This window comes from Patiria miniata, unplaced genomic scaffold (genome assembly GCF_015706575.1).
Source record: "Patiria miniata isolate m_02_andy unplaced genomic scaffold, ASM1570657v1 HiC_scaffold_24, whole genome shotgun sequence".
In the NCBI taxonomy this organism is placed as follows: Eukaryota; Metazoa; Echinodermata; class Asteroidea; order Valvatida; family Asterinidae; genus Patiria; species Patiria miniata.
In genome coordinates this window covers 2,570,730-2,591,494 of record NW_024037063.1, presented here as the reverse complement: position 1 = coordinate 2,591,494, position 20,765 = coordinate 2,570,730, and the positions used below count along the sequence as shown (strand labels likewise).

The 20,765-nt window shown below is 39.2% G+C and overlaps 2 protein-coding genes across 17 annotated transcripts in view; one reads left to right on the top strand and one right to left on the bottom strand.

The window, feature by feature from the left end:
* Positions 1–16,161, top strand: part of LOC119731963 (calcium-activated potassium channel subunit alpha-1-like) — a 69,055-nt gene extending 52,894 nt beyond the window's left edge. For 7 of the 15 annotated variants that reach the window (XM_038205293.1, XM_038205291.1, XM_038205294.1 and 4 more), the window contains 11 exons: positions 1,881–1,953; positions 3,041–3,199; positions 5,991–6,107; positions 7,488–7,496; positions 7,822–7,939; positions 8,521–8,745; positions 8,869–9,061; positions 10,952–11,059; positions 11,833–11,963; positions 12,286–12,480; positions 12,845–16,161. In XM_038205293.1, the coding sequence (XP_038061221.1) occupies positions 1,881–1,953; positions 3,041–3,199; positions 5,991–6,107; positions 7,488–7,496; positions 7,822–7,939; positions 8,521–8,745; positions 8,869–9,061; positions 10,952–11,059; positions 11,833–11,963; positions 12,286–12,480; positions 12,845–13,285 (1,769 nt within the window). In that variant the 3' untranslated portion in view covers positions 13,286–16,161. The remainder of the gene's footprint in view (positions 1–1,880; positions 1,954–3,040; positions 3,200–5,990; positions 6,108–7,487; positions 7,497–7,821; positions 7,940–8,520; positions 8,746–8,868; positions 9,062–10,951; positions 11,060–11,832; positions 11,964–12,285; positions 12,481–12,844) is intronic. The other 8 variants (XM_038205297.1, XM_038205301.1, XM_038205298.1 and 5 more) reach the window with 5 other exon arrangements.
* Positions 16,162–16,925: 764 nt separating this feature from the next.
* On the bottom strand, positions 16,926–20,765 carry LOC119731967 (protein FAM241B-like). 2 transcript variants are annotated; one of them, XM_038205306.1, is made up of 3 exons: positions 20,682–20,765; positions 19,677–19,932; positions 16,926–19,435 (listed from the first exon to the last, which is right to left on the bottom strand). In XM_038205306.1, exons 2-3 carry the CDS (start codon positions 19,779–19,781, stop codon positions 19,067–19,069), a joined length of 474 nt encoding a protein of 157 aa, XP_038061234.1. In that variant the 5' UTR covers positions 19,782–19,932; positions 20,682–20,765; the 3' UTR covers positions 16,926–19,066. The 2 variants fall into 2 exon arrangements, with proteins under 2 accessions (XP_038061234.1, XP_038061235.1); XM_038205307.1 differs by lacking the exon at positions 20,682–20,765 and adding an exon at positions 20,329–20,492.

The window sequence follows — 20,765 nt, the reverse complement described above, 5'->3', positions numbered from 1 at the left end:
AATTTCTTTCGCTGTAGTTAGCAGGTCTCTTTACTAATGGTTAGCGGAGCCACTAAATTGAGTTGAAGTCTTAACTGCACCCAGTTGTACAATTGTAGTTACATCCAAAGTCTTAGCATACTCTCCCACGCACATGCATTGTGATGATTGTAATGTGCAATTCATACTAGAAGTATCGTCTATTAAACATTATGGCGTAAACTGTGAATTTGTACAGTTTCCACAAGCCAAGGTTTTTTGAAATACAGTGCTGTACTTGTATGTATCTTTGTAACAAATAATTCAAGCACTATCACTGTTCAGTTGAGTTTCAATAGATGACAGCACAAGCGTGTGTAACATTGACAATGTGAACACGTGTAAGGTTCACGATAACTCATACATTTTCATGATCTAGCTTTGGTTTGTTTTGTGATTATTCGGCATTTGGCTGGGATATTCCACAAAAGTCTTTTGACTTATTTCCAATGGGGTCCCTCGGTAGAAGATGTTGACGGAACAGTTTTAGTGGTGGGAGGAAAACCTTGGAGTAATATTCTAGGGGAAACCCACGGAATCAGGCAGGGACTGAAAACCCAATCCACATGTTAGGAAGAACCGCTACGCCAACCCTGATCCCCATTTGGGATCAGTAAGAGAAAATATTGCCTATCCCGCAAACAAATCAAGTTGAGAAATGACCATTTATCACCGCCAACTGAAAGCTGCTATCACCGTGCTGTGCTGTTCCCCTTATTTACTGTTCCCCATCAATATTCAGTACTTGTTCCCCTGTATGTTTATCATTTTATTATTTTGTTTACTACTTTTACATTATCAACTTTTACATTGATAATGTAAAGAAGAGACTGGGTAGCTGTAAGAATTTTTTTTTTTTTAAATTTTGACAGGAATCATTGCTAGTACTTTGGTGTGCGTAAAAGCTAAATACTTTGCTAACAGAAAATAGATTAAAAAAATAAAACATTGAAAAGGTACAACTGTTTTTACCGCATCTGTTCAATCATACAGGGAGACAGAATTGGTATTTTTTTCAATGTAGAAAAGAAATATTTTACTGATTAACTCAAAAAGAAATGTAAAATAACAAATGCAGTGAAATTGTCGTATTTAATTTCAGTCACAATTATCTTGTGCGACACCAGACTATTCTTCACAGAGATCCTTTTTTTTTTTATTTGCTGCAATTGTTTTAAATGACATTGTTTTACTTAGTAGCCAATCACAGCTGCACTGCCTAGTCACATGATCACACCCAGCCAATCGGTATCTAGCTGCTGGTCACCTTTGTAGCACTTGTACAGCTTCAATGTAACCCTTTTGATTATTATTAACACCCTGCGTCGTATGCCTGTGCATTTTTTTTTACAGCATCACGTGACGTCGCCTGACCAATCACCTGCAAGATTTCTGCAACCATCTAGATTGCTCTTTGTATTTTTAGTTTGATTAAATGCGTACTGAATTTGATTTTCAATAATTCAGCATTTTGAGGAGCATTTTGAGTGATGAAAGCACGTATTCGCTAAAGCATGTTTATTTTAATTGTTTACTATTGACAGATGTTTTTTGGTTCAGAATGATATTGTGGCTTGTAGAATGAACGTGATGTTTTGGATGCATGAGAAGTACATTATGACTCAGTTTTCTTACAAATAAGATGGCTTGACAGTTGGATGAATTGTTGGTTGGTCAGTCGGCTGTCTGTCTGGCTGGCTGGCTAGGTGGCTCGCTCGCTGGTCAGTTGATTGGTCGGTCAGTTGGTCAGTTGCTTGGAATTCAGCATGTTATGATGAAATGCTAGTTTCAACTTGTTTGAGTTGTACTTAGCAATCGGAAGTAATTTCTGGTTCGTAATTTTATTTAATTATTTTTTTCAGCATTGAGCATTCCGTCAAACCTTGAGGGCAGCAGACAGGACAAGAGCAACGGCATGGCTCTCAACAATACAAAGTACGTACATTAGTTTTTGTCCTTGAAAGGGATGATTGTGAAGGATCATGTAAGACATTTACCAAGCTGCATTTACAAATTCTACAAGTTACAATTTTTCAAGCTTTGTTCTGTCTGAGGATGTAAGTGGCTGGGATTGTGCGCAACCGTGGAGGATACATCGGATAAATGTCTTGGAATGTGACGATGAATGTGCCAATGGTTAACAACATGGTGTTTATTAAGTTTGAACACGACTTGGTGACATCGCATCAAGTTTTCGTGCTGCAAATTTGCTGTTGAACACTTTGTTTCATTTCTTCACAGCAAATGTTTCTTGACACAAAATTTTTGCTTTGCTTTTGCTTCCAGAGAGGGGACTTAGGCCACTGCGCAATATTGTGACTAATGTTACCATAGTGATGTTGGGCACGCTTTGGGTCAGGCACCTGTAGTCCAAATGGTTGACATCCGGGGGGAAAAAATAGTTACTTCTGCTACCCTTCCCATTGTACTTTGTGCCAACTTCCAAGATATGGACATGTAATCTAGATTTGTTTTACAAACATGCGCATTAAGAACTCTCACAGACGAAATTCATGTAGGGGACTGTGTATTTGTTTGACTGTTTCAACATGTTTGTGATATGTGAAAAGTTTAATTAGTGTTTCAAACTTAAAAATCAATAAACATAATGAACAGACAAGAATACTTACACCAAGCATTATTGGATGTAGACTGTAGGTCTCTCTCTGATGAAGACATTTTCTACAGACCAGTCACGTGCTTTCTACAGACCAGCCACGTGCATCGGCATTTTGAGCGTCAACTTGCATAACATGCATCGGCTGTGTTGTATTTCGAACACATTTCGAGCAAAAGCGCGCATGTTGGGAACATTTTCAACACTGCGCAATGCGTGCTTGATTGCGTAAAATAGTTGAAGTTCTCCTACAGAGATGGCCATCAAACTCCAATTTTTGATGATAAGTTTATTCATGTAATTGTGGTGTTACAGTCTTGTCATGATGTTGAATCCACTAACCCTGCTTTAAAATGTTTTTTGTTTGTCCTTTTTTTAAATTTTGTCTGCCTTTTACTAACCTAGCCTACAAAGCTGTATCCCCATCCACACACGTACATGTAGTTCAAACCAAGCAGAGAAACCGTACAGCCTGGACCCACCGACCGATGAGGATTGGTATGGTGGGCTGCGAAGGCCAAACACCGTGCGGTCACGGCCTATCAGGAAAGACAAAAAGAGAAGGTTAGGGGTGTGGGCTGTAGAGGCTTCCTTAGTGTGGTGGCGGGCAGGATTGAGATTATAATAATTGGGATAATAAAGGATAGTCTTTTAGTTTGGTGGTGGTTTGAAATGATGAATTGCCACTTTGAAGATCATTTGAGATTGCAATTACAAGGGTGGTGTTTATTTTGTGAGTCACAGTAGGTTGGAGTGACATGTAGGTTTAACTGCCATTTTTAGGTTGTGGCTGGAAAATGTTTTTTTTTTTTTTTTACTGTCGGTAGTCTTTATTTTGGTGGCGGGTTCGCAGTTGGAAAAGCCATTATTAGGTTGTCGGAGAATAGTCCTTGCTTTGGTGGTGGGCGTGTAACGTAGTTGGAAAGTTATTATAAGGGTGATGTAGGAAAGTCGCTATTTTGTTGTTGGGTCTGAGTAATATACAAAATTGAAACTGCCATTTTTATGTTGCTGGAGGATAAATGGTTTTGTTTTTTTGTTTTGGTGGTGGGTATGATGTTAGAATTGCCATTAAGAGGGTGTCATAGGACAATCTTTGTTTTAGTGGTGGGTTGGAGTGATACATTGTATATGTTGCTGGAATTGTCAATGTTAGATTAGTGTGGTATAGTCTTTATATTGGTGGTGGATACAAGTTATATGCAGTTAGAATTAGCATTATTAGTTACTGTGGGATAGTCTATTTTGGTGGTGGAAAGGAGTGGTATATTTAAAAATTGTACAGGTGGTGGTTCTTTTCTTGATTTGTACAACTTAATATGGCATTTTGAAAATATTATCAACATTTTAGACATCTGAAAGAAATTCTTATTCCCAATAGTGTTTTTCATAAAGAAACTCAGTTGTTTATAGTTGTCATTTTTACAGCTTTGATCTCCGCATTAAAAAGCTGATGAGTGTTGTTACCATGACAATATTATAATGACAGTTGTAATAAATTAAGTCACATGCTTTATCGCACAAATGAGCTTCACTGACGCACCACCCTTTTCCATTGGCTGAGCAATATTTCAGACAAATCACGGCGATGGTTGACTGCACACTGTATTCTCATAATACATGTCAGGAAACCAGACTGCACAACAACTTACGCCGCCGTTCCATATTTGCATTTTTCAGTCCCTTTTTTGTGTATGTTGTGTAGTTAAAGGGACATTATGTCCTGGAATTGGTCTACAAAATGCGTTTTAAGCGAAAGTATAATAATTGGAAAGAACATTTAAAAGTAGGATATGAATGTCCACACAACCATTAGAGGATTATCAACCTTTCTTAATCATATTACATTTCTGTTTGTCTATTTTCAGATCGTGTTCATTGTTGAAGTGAACAAAACAAAGAGACAGAGTTCTTATTTATGAACACGGTCTGAAAATAGACAAACAGAAATGTGATATGATTAAGAAAGGTTGATAATCCTCTAACCATCCTTTAAAAACTGGGCGTTTTTGTGTTGTTCTTGCAAGAATCATGCGAGAACGAATTTTGGGGGTCACAATTTTGTCCCCGAAAAATCGGGCTGTTGAGTGCTAGTTGTGAATCCAGCCGTACGGTATCACATTAGGCAGACGTTTGAGAAATAACATTTTGTGTATTGGTACTATGTGTATTCGATATTCACACACAAAACGTGTATGATACATTGAATAGATTGGACTTGAAAAACGTTTGAGTATGTCAAAAAATGTCCAATGCGTCCGATGTAAACTACCAGGGTTTGTCGTTTTTTTCTTGGGAACGGTAAGACATTGGGTTAGTTTCCTTTCAACCAGACTTTTAAAATAGGATAGGTTAACAATCCAAAACATGAAATTTGGGGGGATTTCAGGCCGTAATGCTCAGTTTATAATAGACCTACATAGACATTTTTATTTATTTATTTTATTTCTTTCTGGTAATGAAACCAAGGATTCCTCAAAAGTACCCTATAAGCACTGTAGCTCGAAAGCCTGAAGAAACCTGTGGAGAGAAGACAGTGAGAAGAAATCACAGTTTTAGAGGTGGGAGGAAAAGCCCAGAAGAATAATCTGAGGAAAACCCACGGAATCAGGTAGGGACTGAAAACCCAATCCACATATTCACCCAGGCGGGATTCGAACCCGGGTCACAGCGGTGGAAGGCGAGGAAAGTACCGCTACGCCAACCTGACTCCCCATGCGGACAAACAAATGGACTGAAATTGCATGTATGGGAAGACGGCATTAGGCACTGGGACAACTTGGTTGGTTAAATGTCTGTTAAAAACTGGATTCCTAATTCAAAGGAAACGCACTGTATAATACCATGTACACTTGTAAATATACATTTACTGCTGGAATTCATTAAAATGTCTTGTGCACATTAAACATTTTGCTACACTCTTCCAAGTTGGCACCCTTTCCAATTGTGTAAATGGTTGTTTACTAAAATCTTCCAAATGATACAGATCGTCTGCACTGCAGCCGTCTTTGGGACGTGTGCTTTAATTTGTTCAACAGGGATACGCATGAGTGTACCTATTGTACAATCATTGTTAACGAATTAATGTATTGAAATGCACCTCAAACATGGCTGCTGAATTCAATTGATCAATTCTTTTTTCTTTTTGACACCTTTCATGGAATTGTTCTCTGACCATAGTAACAATCACCAATGTTTCAAATTCTGGGAATTTTACTTGCACAGACTACAAAAAGCCCATTGAACGACTTTGCCTTCTTTTCATCATTTTGACAGCATTTCTCGTGATTGTTTTTTATTTATTTTACTTCCGAAATCTTTATACCTCACCCTTTGATTTGTTTTGTCGCATCAGTTATGCTTTCCGTCGTCCTGTCCGGTTTGACCGGCCGCGTCCCTGCGTGGGATCGCTGGGCCAGCTACTACTAAGGATGCAGTATATGAATGGGGATCGCAGCCCCAAACCGACTTGGTGGGTGTGGGTGTGCGTGTGGGTATTTGCCTGGGGGTGTGTGTGTCCTCACCGGTGTGTGCCGTGGTCATTTCTTTCACTACCACCCTTGCATGCGGGATAACGAAGAGTGTTGCAAGAGTCTACGAGATGCATTATTTTCATTTCTTTGAACTGTTCGCTACAAAAACAACCGTATCTGCCTTGTATAGCAGATGCAGAGTGTGTCGAATAATAGTTGTGCTTGAAAAAAATGACTGAAATTAAATTCTAATTTTTGTATACCAAGATCCATAAGTTCTGAAAACAGACACGGCTTTTGGTTATTTTTGTTTGTATTGTCTCATTCTTCTTCCTCAAAGAAACCTCCAAAAATCAGTTGAACAGTATGAAAGCATCAGAACACCACAGACTCTTGCAACATATGAACTGTTGTCCGATAATGCCACTACTAGCTGTTCCTTTTCCATCAGGTGTAACAGGCTAACTATCTGACTGTAGCTTTGCTAACTGGAAGATTTTACCTCTGGAAAAACAATGGCATAATGTAAACATTCATCTAAAAACTGGTATTATCTTGCTGAATTGATACACATTTTCCCCCAAAAAATCTCAGTGATTTCTTGAGTTTCTCAATCTTTTAAAATTGTCTGGGACGTGTGTTTGAAGACATCTCTGGTTTAGCAAGAGTCCGTTTGGTCACAGCTCTTGAAAGCATTCAGCTTACCATGGTGTCCTATGTAGAGCAACTCGTAGACTCGAGTAACTCACAGAATCGGACAATGAGTTACCATTTTTTAAAAGCTGCTTTTCAAGTAGCTCACATGGTGGAAGTCTGTTTGAAAATTAAACTTTTCTTCCTATTTTTTTTCCCAAGAATAATTGGTGTTTCGGGATTTTGTAATTCCTTAATTAAATTTCTTAACCGTTTCAAGTTTGATTAACTCGCCTAGTACCTTGCTAATTTCTTTAACAAAATTGTAGAGTCATACATTTTTCACTCATAGTGGAGCACGATTACCGCCATTGTGATGAGGAGGCCGACACCAGACTCATCACCACCCTAACACATCCTATTGTCATTTCGTCTCCCTGGTAACAATCATCTTTGTCTCCCCAGCAACTGACATCATCTTCACTCAGTAGCCACGGTGACGGTTTCCCGTTGACACTTTCGCTTCCGCGTCACTTTTTTTTTCCACACACATCACCGGTTGGCGGGTTTTCTTTCCTTTTGCAGTGCACAATATAGATCATCATGTAGAGACTACCGTGCTTGAGTTGCGAAACTGACGTGTAGTGCTAGTAAAATGTTTCCCTTGTTGCCCTCAATAACATGATTAATATCTTTTTTCCCCCTCTCCCCACACGAATCCCATGTACTTCATTATGTACGCACAGCACCAGTAGGTAAGTCTGTCGCATTTTTTGGCAACATATTTTTGGAGTATAGTCAAACCCTTTGTCTTGGTCATGTGACAATCGTGTGATCCCAGTAGAACAATAGTAAAATCTTCAGTTGACCGCTGTTTGCTGTTAATAGCTGTTTTATTGAGCTCGTAAAACATGCCTGGAATTTAAAACGTGAAGAAACTCTTCGTTTTCATTGAGCATCAATGTTGTTTTTTTTTGTGTTGTCCATATTTTCTTGTCGAGTTTTATGTTGATAATTTTAGTCAAGTTGCTTTTTAGATGGATTTTCACAAAATGAAGTTTGTCGTAATTCTTTTTTCAGGGTGAGTCCTCGTCTGAAACAACTGCCCGATTTCAACGATGCCGACAACACCTTCCAGTTTGATTCAACGGGGATGTTCCATTGGTGCAAGGAAAGGACCTCCTCCTATGCACTCCTGGTGAGTCTGTCTGCCGGTACTGTGATGAATTCCACATCGCAGATACAGGCTCAACCAAAATAACATTCAAGGTTGCTGGAATTAGGCCATGGAAGACTGGAGGACATGTGATGGACTTGTTATGGACTTTTAAAGGACTTGTGTTTGACTTGTGATAGACTTGTGATGGACTTGTGATGGACTTGTGATTGGCTTGACTTGTGATTGACTTGACTTGTGTTTGACTTGTGATGGACCTGTGATGGACTTTTGATGGACTTGTGATAGACTTGTGATGGACTTGTGATGGACTTGTGATTGGCTTGACTTGTGATTGACTTGACTTGTGATGGACTTGTGATGGACCTGTGATGGACTTTTGATGGACTTGTTATTGACTTGTGATGGACTTGTGATTGACTTGTGATGGACTTGTGATGGACTTGTGATGGACTTGTGAGGACTTCTAAGATTTGTGATGGATTTGACCACAACACTGCTCTGAATTGATCTAGATTGGAAAAAGGCCAAAAACGATTCAAATCCCACCGTACCGAATGCTTTATGTGAAAGAATACTCTGCTTATTTTTCTCCCCCTTAGACACGAGAGGAGGCCCAGCAGACCAACCTGTCCAACCACGTAGTGGTCTGCGTGTTCGGCAACCGCAACTCTCCGCTCATCGGTTTGAGGAACTTCGTCATGCCGCTGCGAGCCAGCAACTTTCATCTGGAGGAGCTGAAGACGATTGTCTTGCTGGGTGACATCCAGTACATCGACAGGGAGTGGCAGACACTTAAGAACTTCCCCAAAGTCTACATCATGAATGTAAGATTTCCCTGGACTTTTGACAAGTTAATGTGAACATTTACTGACAAACTGGGCAGCTATTATCCTCATCAAATTGTGGCACTCTTTTGAAATTTTGTTTATGCTTTTGTTTTGCTTTAGGGGTCACCTCTAAGCCGCGCCGACCTGCGCGCCGCCAACGTCAACCAATGCGACATGTGCGTGATCCTGTCCGCCAACGACAGCACCTCGATAGACCAGAGCCTGCAGGACAAGGAGACCATTCTAGCCTCCCTCAATCTCAAGGCCATGATGTTCGACGACTCGGTGGGTCTGCTGGCCGCCCAGGAACAAGGTGATGATGGTGGGGACCGTAGCGAGGGGTCCTGCCCCATCGCCTCGTCCGACGACGAAGATGGAGAAATAGAGGAGGGAGATGTTGTGGGAACATCCGATGGCAAGGGTGTGCTGAAACCGGCAGGTGACAGGCGTCCTGATGCACCTGTGGTCAAACCCCTCGTCAGACCCCCAGACACTAACCAGAGACATCTACCCTTGCATGCCTGTCTAGATTGTGTCTTCACTTTCCTTTCACCTATTCTTGTGTGTTTTGTGAGGTTTTAACCTTGTACGTGTTCTGTGTAAAGTGTCATCATTTGGGTATACGTTATAGCTTACCTTTTTTTTGGGGGGGGGAGAAATTTTAATACCTTAATGAAGTGTGCTGTCAATGAAGTGGGGTCAAGTAAGGTCACATGACCAGATGTCATTTTGGTCAATAGAGCTCGCTTCTTGCATATTTAAATTTGGTAGACATCCTGAACGATAGCAAGTTGCCATTCAGTAGGAATTCTGCAGCTGCATAATTTTAACTTGTTTGCAGCAGGCTAACATGCATGGTTCATGAAAAAAAGAAGAATGATTAAATTTGATGAGATGTGCATTTTTCCTTTTTTTGCTATTACCAAGATTTCTGATATTTGAGATTCCATGAAAAAAGGCTGAACCACTAGCTGAATACACCATCCAGCTTAGAAATGTCCACCGTAAGACTTAAACAGATGAAGAAATTATTCTATTTATTACTGAAAACTCCACGTATACAAAGACGGATCTTTTTTTCTCTTCTGAAAATTTGTCTTCTCCTTTTCTTCTCTCTTAAGTTGTACAAATGTTAAATTCTTCTTCCTTTCTTTGCAAGGCATGTAAGGGATGATGAAAAAAAATCCCCTGATTGAGTTTACAAGACACACCCAACCCCCAATCCAAAATTCAACCTATTAACATCAAACGTGGTTGTCGTGGAAACCATCCATCCAAGAGGTCAAATGTCATTTGAGTTCAGCACGCCCTCCTCCATCAAGACTGCATGTTTATAAGCATGACTGAATCAGGCATTTTATGACTATGGCTGCAGCTTTCGGCAACTGCGCGCCAGTAGACTGTAGCCTTAGCCATTTGTTCCTAATTCAGGTATGACTGTTGAAGCATTATGTGCATTATGGATGTAACCGTAGTGCATGTTTCTTCCATATATACATACTAATGCATTAAAATCACATGTATTCAGCATAAACATATGTGACATGTTTCCACAAAATGAGCTTAAAGTTGGAAATTGCCATTTTGCAGTACAGTGGGCAAAGCCAAAATGTGAAGGGTGGTCATTTTTTGTTTTCAAGTGAACCTTAATTTTCAAGTCCTCTTTTGCCTTTCTCAAATATTTTTTGGTCTGTCAAACATCTTTAAAACCTATTCCATCTTTTGTAGTTGACTGTTCATTCACTGTACCACAACTGCAGGATTTTTATATGCCATTATTTCAAGAATTAGTTTTACAACTTCAAGTAAGTTGGTGGTCTATATCTCTGTTACTGAACTCAGTTCCCTTAACGTTGTATACCATTGGAAAGCTCTTGTTCTACAGAATGCACATAAATAAATATCTCAATTCTTAAAAGTCAGACTTTAAGCTCAATTTGTCACATATATGCATGACATGAGTGGTTGATATCACATCATGCTCAAAAATCAAAACCAAGACACAAAAAAACATTCACAGTGCCACCAAGTGTTCATTGAGTCTATCACAAGTCCATTCGTATTAGTAAATCACAATTAGTCTGTTCAAAAGTCTCAATACAGGAAAAAGTGGGTGAACAATAACAAAGAAATGCCTTTGTCATAGTTTATCTTAATAGCCAAGTATTTCAATTCTTTGTTTGTATGCCAACCATTGCTACAGCCATCATGCCGATGCAGCTGCCTGGATTTGAGATGACTACCAACCCAGATCAGCCTGGTAGGAGAGGCTCGGCCGTAGGAGCCAACGTCCCCATGATTACAGAGCTTGGTGAGTGTTCCACGACTTCTCCCTCAAAAACAAGGGACCAATTTCAAGCACAGAAAATATATGCTAAGCAAAAACGGGTTACCAGCCAAAATGTTCATGCAATGTATATTGCATTTGACTGGTTCTCTGCAAATTTTCGCCGAGAACCTAATGTGCTAAGCAATTTTGCACAGGTTGTTGAAAAGGTGCTTTACACTGGACACTTTTCCAGTTAAAACATTTGTTACAATTTGTATTCTAAGTGTAGCCACTTCATTTCCATATTCATGAGCCACTTCATTTCCATATTCATGAGCCACTTCATTTCCATATTCATGAGTAAAATAGACATCTGTCATTGGTTCCAGTGCGCCAGAGAAATAGTGTAACCCCAGAGGCGTAGTCCACACACTATCTCCCAACTCTAGCTAGTTGGTATCGTGGAATCCGGCGACCCGAATTAGAAGCTTTTACTGCGGTGGTGTCACGCTCACGCGCATGCTGCGCGCATTCTTTAAAGACGAGGCGTACAGGCATTTTGGTATTTCTATTGGTCGAAGGAGCCTGGAGTGCGTGCACACTACCTGAGCGCGACTTGCGCAAGCCAGGTGCCACCGCAGAATATGGCTGCTGCCGAATTTGTCTATACTAAGCAGTAGTATCCAGAGGTTTAAGATTCCAAACCATGTGACAGTAGCAGTCCCAATTCATGTGCATTTCTTTGCCATACAGCTCAAGATTTGTGAGCTATTGCCTATTAATTTACCCAATTTTGTCATTTTTTTATTTTTCAGTAAATGACTGCAACGTCCAGTTCTTAGACCAAGATGACGATGATGATCCCAACACGGAACTTTACCTGACCCAACCCTTCGCTTGTGGCACAGCGTTTGCCGTCAGTGTCTTGGACTCATTAATGAGTGCTGTAAGTATCTTGAGTGATGTCTCAACTTCTCTAACACCTCGTACATAGGAACCAAACTCGCTTCTTTCATCAGTTGCTGTTTTAATGGTCAGGAAGGTTAAGTAGCTATCTAGCTCATGCAACGCACATATAGTCGCCCTACTGGTCGGTTGTCCCTGGAAAGAAGTCCCCCAGATTAACTCCTAGACTGACACCTTTGCAAAAGATTTGTTCACAAGTGAAGTTGCTGGGGAAACCATACTAAAAACTAAAATGTACTTAAAATCAATATGGCCAATTAATGAATAATTGAGTTACCAGACCTTTTTTCTTGTATTTGCAGACGTACTTCAATGACAACGCTCTGACCCTGATTAGAACGCTGATCACAGGGGGCGCCACACCCGAACTTGAGCAGATCCTAGCGGAAGGAGGTGACATGAAGCCTGGGTACAGTACCGCGGAGCTCCTAGTCAATCGGGACAGATGTCTAGTGGCACAGTTGTCGCTGATTGACGGACCCCTCTCGCTATTTGGGGTAGGTACCCAAAGTTTCAATTTTGTTTAGTCCTCTTTGAAGTCTATATAACATCCCTATCATCCTGTCAATCAAACGGTTTGCATTGACCAATCAGATCATGAGATTTGGTCAGGTGACTCGGAACACACCAAACGTGGGCGGGGCTTATGGTCAAATTTGGACTTGTCCATTCGTGGGGAAGGCATCATATTGTTGTGCGCTATATCAGATTCGAACCAGCCATCTGACCCTGGAAAGGTCGGTGGTTGAGCAGTAAGATAACACTGGTAAGCAAGAGGTTGCTTCTAATTTTGTTCCCTGATTTTGGCTAAGGAAATGTATCTGTTTAATAAATCAATGATCTGATTATTTTTTTTTCCAGGATGGAGGCATGTACGGCGACCTCTTCGTTGAGGCCCTGAAGAAATTTGGCATGCTCTGCTTCGGCATTTACCGGTTCCGAGACTCCACGCTCTCCACGAACACCCCCTCCTCCAAACGCTACACCATCACCAACCCACCGTACGAGTTCCCGCTCCTCTCCACCGACCTCATCTTCGTCCTGAAGCACTTTGACCCCTCCACACCGTCCTCAAGGGTTAAAGCTCAGAGTCCAGAGGCCACCAACGGTGGAGGTGGGGGTGGTGGGGGCGGACAGTACAAGAAGAAAAAACGGAAGGCCAAGGACAGGGAGCGCAGTGAGAAGAGAGACTCGGGGGAGGGGATGGAGATGACTCCTCAGATGCCCCAGCATCACATGGTACAAGTGCAGAACAGTAATCCCGACGAACAGAAGGCCCCAGTCAATACAACAATGTGCTGACACTAGAGGGTGATAGACCTACTGGCTGACTTGTCAAAGTTGGAGTATCAGAGAGGTGGTCCTGTAACAACTTTGAACGAGAACTGTGGTTAAGCCATAGTTCAACTGGTTCTCACTCAAACCCCTGCTAGTCTACAGTCGGATAAATCTAGTCGACGATTCCGGTACCAGCCGAACAAGGTCGGTCGCATGGCTGGTTACCGAAAGTCAGTGCACCATAATGTAAAGCAGGGAGCCAGGAGCAAGATTTGGTTATGACTTTGTCAACATTTTGGCTAAAGATGTTCGCACATTGCTGTTAACATTGTGGATCCCACTTCTGCCACCACATTACCTTTGATCGTGAAGGCGTAAGTTACATCACATGCTGATGTTAACCGCAGGCTAATGTCATGGATAGAAATCCGCTTAGCACTGAAAAAAAAAAAGCTTAGAGAAAAAACAGATTACCAGTGAAAAATTGCAGCACTTTTACAAATCACTGCATCTGTTGCATAGAAAAAGGTCAAAGGTTATGTGGTGGCAGAAGTGGGATCCACAAAAGATTCACTTCATTTTAGAAGCGTAATATCTTGTAGCAGTGGGTGATCATGCAATATTTAACCGAAAGAATTTGTTGAAATTGTTAACTAAGAAGTTGTGTACTCTTATAACATGCATGCTGGTAAATGCATGATTTTTTTTTCAGAGTTTAAAATATTTAGTGTAAAAACTGCTGACGTTTAATACCTTAGAACACTTCCAGTTCTTCTTGAAGACAGTGGACACAAATTTTATTGCTACGCACAGTACTGGGTGGCAGTGTGAATGAACTGAAAAAGATTTCTTAATACGCAGTGCTGGTATGCAGTTCAACTGCAGGGTTTGTAGAGAGTATATCTTTATTAAAATCTATTTATTTTTTTCTGTCTCTGCTCTTCTGTGTGATAATTTTTTTTTTTTTAGTACTGAAGTTGTTTGCAATCTCTTTTGAAGGAAAGAAGAACCGAATGGAATTTAAAGTTATATTTTGTTATTGAGCACATATTATGTGGTGTATACTACATGCACAAAAAAAAGGCATTAAAAAAGCCCCTTCAATAAAAAAAAAAAATGAAAAAAAAAAAGTATTAAATTTGAACCTCTTCTAATATTTCCTATCTTTTTGTGATTTCAAAATTAAAAACAAAAAGTTGGGTACAGCCACCCCTAACACAGACGTCTATGGGAAGTGACTGCAGTAGCTTCCTATCCAGTTTGTTACATACACTACACACGCCCGCCACTGATTAATAGCGCCATTGGCTACAAATGCTCAAGCTGCGTTAACTTTCGGTTCCAATCGTGCAGAAAGTGCTGGAGGTGACGTCACACTTTCGCCAGCCACAGCCAATTCATTCGGACATGGCTTCTGTGAATGGGACTTCAAGTCACTTTTCAATTTCTGGAACAGGAATTCAAATACTTGTGCTTGTTAGTTTTTGTTCTGTTCTGTAGCTTAATGGCATTCAAACACAGTGAACATTTTTATCAGAAACTGAAGTATTGTTTTTTCTTATGTAACTCTGTTAAGATATATACTTGCTGTGAATTTTTTGTTTGTTTTTGTTTTGGCGAGTTTCTTTTGACATGTAACATTTCTGTAAATAATTGGAATATTACAACAGGTTATATAATATATTGGCTGAAGATATGTCTGAAAATGTACTTAAAGTTTGACGATAAACATCAGTTGTGTGCCTTTAAAAAAAAAAGTATTGCATGAAACAGTAGTTGGGTAAATTCACCCTGAATTTTATCCATCCATGTAAATAAGGATTTTTTTTCACTGAATTGTTGATGAACTCATGGAATGTTGTATTTACAGGGATATTTGTACAGCCAGGTGTATTTCAACTAAACGTTTTCAGGAGAGAAAAAAAAAGTAGGGTTATTTTTGTTATGTAGCTAATTCATGTCCAGAAAAATATTTGGGCAAAGATCTAACTTCGTACAACCTTGTGTTGATGAAAACAAAACATTTTTATCAAAAAAGTGCTTTCTGTGGTAAATCACCTTAACCTGATGTTACACACCTTGTTTTTTTTTTCCTATATATATTGTATTACCATGGTAACTATTTATTTAACGCATCCAAGACGGACAATCGGCATTTCATACTAGTAGTGACTCAAAAAGTGCAATAGCATTATGTTCGACGTACGCAATTGTTGACAAAATTTAAACAGTTCTATAACATACATTGGCATTAAGAAATTGTTACTTTAGACGACGTCAATCAAGTTACACAATCCATGATGTTTACAATTATAACGCATGTATGTCCATAATATCAGCATAATTTAGTACTTTGAATGATAAATGGTTGATTTAAGCATAAAAATGCTGCTTGTTTTAATAGTGCTAAACCAGTATCTATCACGTTAAAAAAAACACCATTTTGCATGGAAACTTTGTGCTTTGAAGAAATGCATTCAACAGTACCAATTTAAAGAATTGAAATAATATGTCGAATATTTTCTTGATCTGAATAGCAAAAAAAATTGCATGAAGCAGCCTTAATATAAGTACATGCATTGAGCTGATATTTTGTATCGTAAAACAAACATTAAGCAAAGGAATGTTAAATAAAGAAAAGTGCAGCCTATTATTAAAAAAACCAAATTATTATAAAATTGGTTTAAATTTCTTCAAATGTGTCTACTACTTTTGTACACAAATATGAGTGATTTAAATTGTTGACACAGCAAGAAATGGAATGTTGAAGACCGACAAATGTCAACTCTTGTACATAAACCTCTGTTAAAAATACTTGCTTTATTGTTCTGGATTTTCAAGTGACCTCAACACTTTCAGACTTAAATAAAAAAAAAAAGTTTTGAAGAAAAAAAAACAAATTTGTGTGTGTAGTAACACTTTATTGCCATCTGCCTTCCAACAGTTAGATCTGTTAAGATTCAATCATCCTGCTCTTTTTTAACTCCACAGTAACTACAAAAGTCCCAAAACCTAGGTCCAGCCCCTTAACTCTTAAATCCAACAACCTCCAAGATTATAAACTCCCAAAACTAGTAGCTTTAACTAGAGGCTTTAACTAGAGGCTTTAACTAGTAGTCCAATTTCCTCTAAACCATCAACCAGCCAACTCTTGAGCTCCCAAGCCTACCCTCCATCTCCAAACCCCTCAGCCTCCCAGACCCTCAGATCTGGAAAATTTTCAAGGGGTACCCCTTGAAATCTGAAATTCTGGCCAGAGCTGAAAAATCTCTAAGTACAAACAACCTAAGGGTTTTAATTACGAAAACCGGAGACTTTTTCAAGAAAGTGCCATGGCAGAGCGGAAAAGAATAGAGCTGGCATGCAGAAGGTACACGGTTCAACCCTGCCCCATGCCACTATTTTATTTATTTTTATAAATTAACACTGCTGTGAATAAAAATTCTCCTCCCGGGTCCCCGGCTGGGATTTGATCCGGGGACCCCGGCCTGGCGGTCAGCGGGCTAGACCGCCAGGCCACTGGCTTCTTCGAAAAATTTGTGCTCGGAACTTATATTTAAAGGTTAGATTGCGCAATCAAAAAAAAGAGGAAAAAATGGCCCCTGACCTCATTTGAATAACAAAAACAAAAAACTGAATATTAAAAAAAAACAATGGTCGAAGATGCTGTTTTTATCATTTATTTAATTCCAGCCAATATTTCACAGGGTAAAATTGACACGTCAGTAAGTTTCTTTTTGGTTAGTACAGTAAAATCAAAAGTCTTTATCTGAGAACAAATGTGAAACGTCCCAAATACTGGATTTTTTTGCTTCATTTTTGAAGTCCCTTTGCTTTTCTACTATTCAGTAAATATATTTTTTAACAAATTTATAATAATAATAATACCAGAGTATTATATAGTGCACGTTTCTAATAACAGTTGCGTATTCAAGGCGCTATTTATGTCTATTAAATAAAGTATATGAAAATATGAGACCCATTATATGGCACCTTTGTTTGTTGTAGATGGTTAGATTTGGCCAAATCAGTATAATCACTTTGTAAATTCACAAGTTATTTGTAAAATTACTTTAAAAGTAAATAATATAGTAAAAGGTAGTAGATTTGGCCATTACATGCTTCTTCTACATTAATTGGCGTATGGGGGGGGGTGTTAATCTGAGAAATGAAGACACATTTTTGTCATAAATTGTCAGGAAATAAATTAAAACCTTGCGTATCTCCCTCCCGAACCATCAGCTTCAAATTACATTTTAGTATTAATATTACAATGTGGAAATGTGCACACTATATACTTAATCACCTTCCCCTTTTTGAGGAAAAAAAATACTCGACCCCCCCCCCCCCTAAAAATTTGGTTTTGGATCCGCCCTTGCTATATTATGAATTTATGTAAAAACCCATTCAAGTCAGGGCAAGAAAAAAAAATGTTGTGTTTCCTATTACATTGAACAATAGTGAAGTAAGGGGGGTGTTGGTCATTTTTTTTTTGTCGTAACTTTTTATAGCCAGAAAAATACGTTGGGATAATGGCACATTTCTTTTGATTTGTTTTTTTAATCAAGTGTTCATTCTGCATTTTTTCTGCGCTTTTGTTAATAGGCTTCGCTGAATGGCGCGACAAAACCGCACTGCTGACAACAGTTTCAAAGAAATGAAATCCGCAAAAACTAGGCTAGGGTGGGGGCAGCGTCTTAAGTTGTTATATATAGATTTTATACAAAATGTAGAATAAAGATTTAGGTTCTGCATAATTTTCTAGGTTGGGTGGGGTAATAGGAAACATTATTTTGTTTCTTGGCCTTATCAAAGTCTGCTAGTAGAGCCTCTCTTTCAACTCTGCCTTGCAAAGGCCAATTAGTTCTACTGAGCATCATGCCAAGCCACTTAGCCTACTTCACTTGTCAAAGATATTCCACATGAAAAGATTATCCAAATGTTATAACATGTAGTTTAACTTAAGCTTGTCGAAAAAAAACCATGTGTTTACAGTAACCTGACATATCTGGATTTTTTTAGGGCCAAATTGCCGACCTCCAACTGTTTTGGCTATGCTGACCAAAATATTTGGCTTTATTTATTTATCTTAGAAAAAGTCTTCCATATATGCAACTTAGTTGTATTATTGGTTAATTAAACAATAAAACAGGTGAACAAAATGGAACACCGTTAATGGTGTCCTAAAGAGAAAAAACAAAAAGCATAAAAGACAAAAGAAAAAGTTACAAACTAAACCTAAAATATTACAGCTTTACCGTAAGCCCACCTTCTTTTTTTGGCCTTACATACATGTACACTACATTGTACATCACAATTAGGCAATGTTCCCAATAACATCCCAAAAAAATTTACAATGTATTATATTTTAAAGAAGACGTTATTACAATATTGCAAATATCTCCTCAAATTTACCGTATATTAAAAATGTCTTGCTAAAAATTCTCAATAGTTACCGAGACTTAAATATGTAGATTTGAATTTGGATTTCATTGGTCACTGAATCTGGTCTTGCCAAAAATACATTATCAAAACGTGATGGTGATCCATACATTTTAAAGAAATTTGATTGAATGTTATAAAGATTATTCGACTTCGCTTTAATTCAAAGAGTTGAAAACAAACAAAAATATAATACAGATGATTAAAATTATTTTTGTTTACACATGTACACTGGCCCTGTGAAGTCACATTGATAAAATCGTTCCACCAGACATTTGCTGTCTCAGGGTACATAAACACTTGAGGGCAGTATTACTAAATGCAGCAAAGAGTCGATGAATGAATGATTTGAATTCCATCGAATCATCTGTGTCGGAGCACCCGTCCACCTCTGTGCCTCCGCTGTCCATCCCCACGCCCAGTGCTCTGCCCTCCGCCACCCCCTGTGCCACCGTCATCGCCGCCTCCTCCCCCACCGCTGAGCATCACAACCCCAAACAGGAGCCCGGCGAACAGTAAGCCAGGGAGTCCAAAGATAAGCATTGCAAGAATGAAGGCTACGGTGACGATAGGCTGGATGGTATAAGGTCCGATGTTGAAGCACGGAATGCCCAAATCCAGGAGACGTTGGTTGAGTGTTTGGAATATCGAGACGTTCTGAACTTCGTGTCCTCCAGCGCCTTGACCATCGTGGCCGTACTGATGGGGCTCCGTGTTCTGTTGGATGTAACCCTGTTAAAAAAACATTCATACCTTGATTATTAAAATTAGACACACATGTATTTTATAAACAAAAGTTCATCCTTAATGCAGTACTAGACTACGTAGTACGCAAACTGTACCTTAACAATTACAAAGAAAGGGTTTAGCATGATCCTTGAACGCACCACCACTGTAAAGTGTAAGGCTAGCACTCATGTGAATATTTTGCCTAACTTGACTTTAGTACTCAATGTATGCTACACAATCTCACCATTCGAGAGCCTCTGTTGGTTGGTGCGTTGCCAGAATGTGATGACTGTTGGACTCGTGGGTCGTCATCTTGGACAATGTCGCCGTTGGCTAGAATCCTGACCATGATGATATCCAGAAGGTTTACTGTCGGATACAAGTTCAGGATTTCTTCAATGTAGCCTCAATCTCAAGTCCAGATGCTTCATCGGATGGTACATGTATCCTCGGTTGTCACTGTCATGACTGTCAGCTTCATTTGTAGATATTCCTAACAACTTACATGTACATGTAAACAAGACAAAAACTCTTTAATACAGTATTAATTTATAATTACGTGTTTTCATCATCTAATTGTGTAATTTACGTATAGGGCCTAATTTTCACAGGAAAATTTGAAATAAACTTTGAAAATTGTCTGATGGGGGGGGGGGGGAGTGATGGTTAGGCCTACACATGAAACCAAAATTAGACAGAAATCAGAATGGCCAATTTTATTTTATTTCTTTTAACCACGCAAGTTAACCATGCAAGTTTTCTTTTCAACCAACATTAATTGATTAAATTTTATAACAATTTGTCATTATTAACAAGTTAAAAATATGAAAAAAAATTTGCCATGATTTATTTCTACGAACATGACGAAGTGTTGCTCATGTTTATAGGCCTAGTACCTTGAACCAGTCCATTTTTCTGCTCTTGTGCGGGCACTTCCACTCCCTCGGCACATGCGCACGTATACACAGGGACGCATAAAAACTCGTGGCTTGGACGGAAGGCGAGTTGACTAGCAAATGATTTAGCCCGACTTATTTCCACATACACGACATGATACCGACAAGTGACATACGGAAATTTTTGCGAAAATGTCACCGTTATTTTTCAATTATTACAACGACCTTCTACCGCAGGCTAAGTTCTAAATCCCATGCACTGTGCACTGGCCTTCGTTAATGTATTCATTTGTCCTTCAAGGCTCCAAGAATAGATTTTCACCTTTAAAAAAAATGAAAATTCCTCCACTTACCAACACAAGACACGTCCTCGCTAGCTCGGCCGAGTTTTACTGCCACATCACTTGAGGGCGCTATTGATAATTTGTGAATCGAAG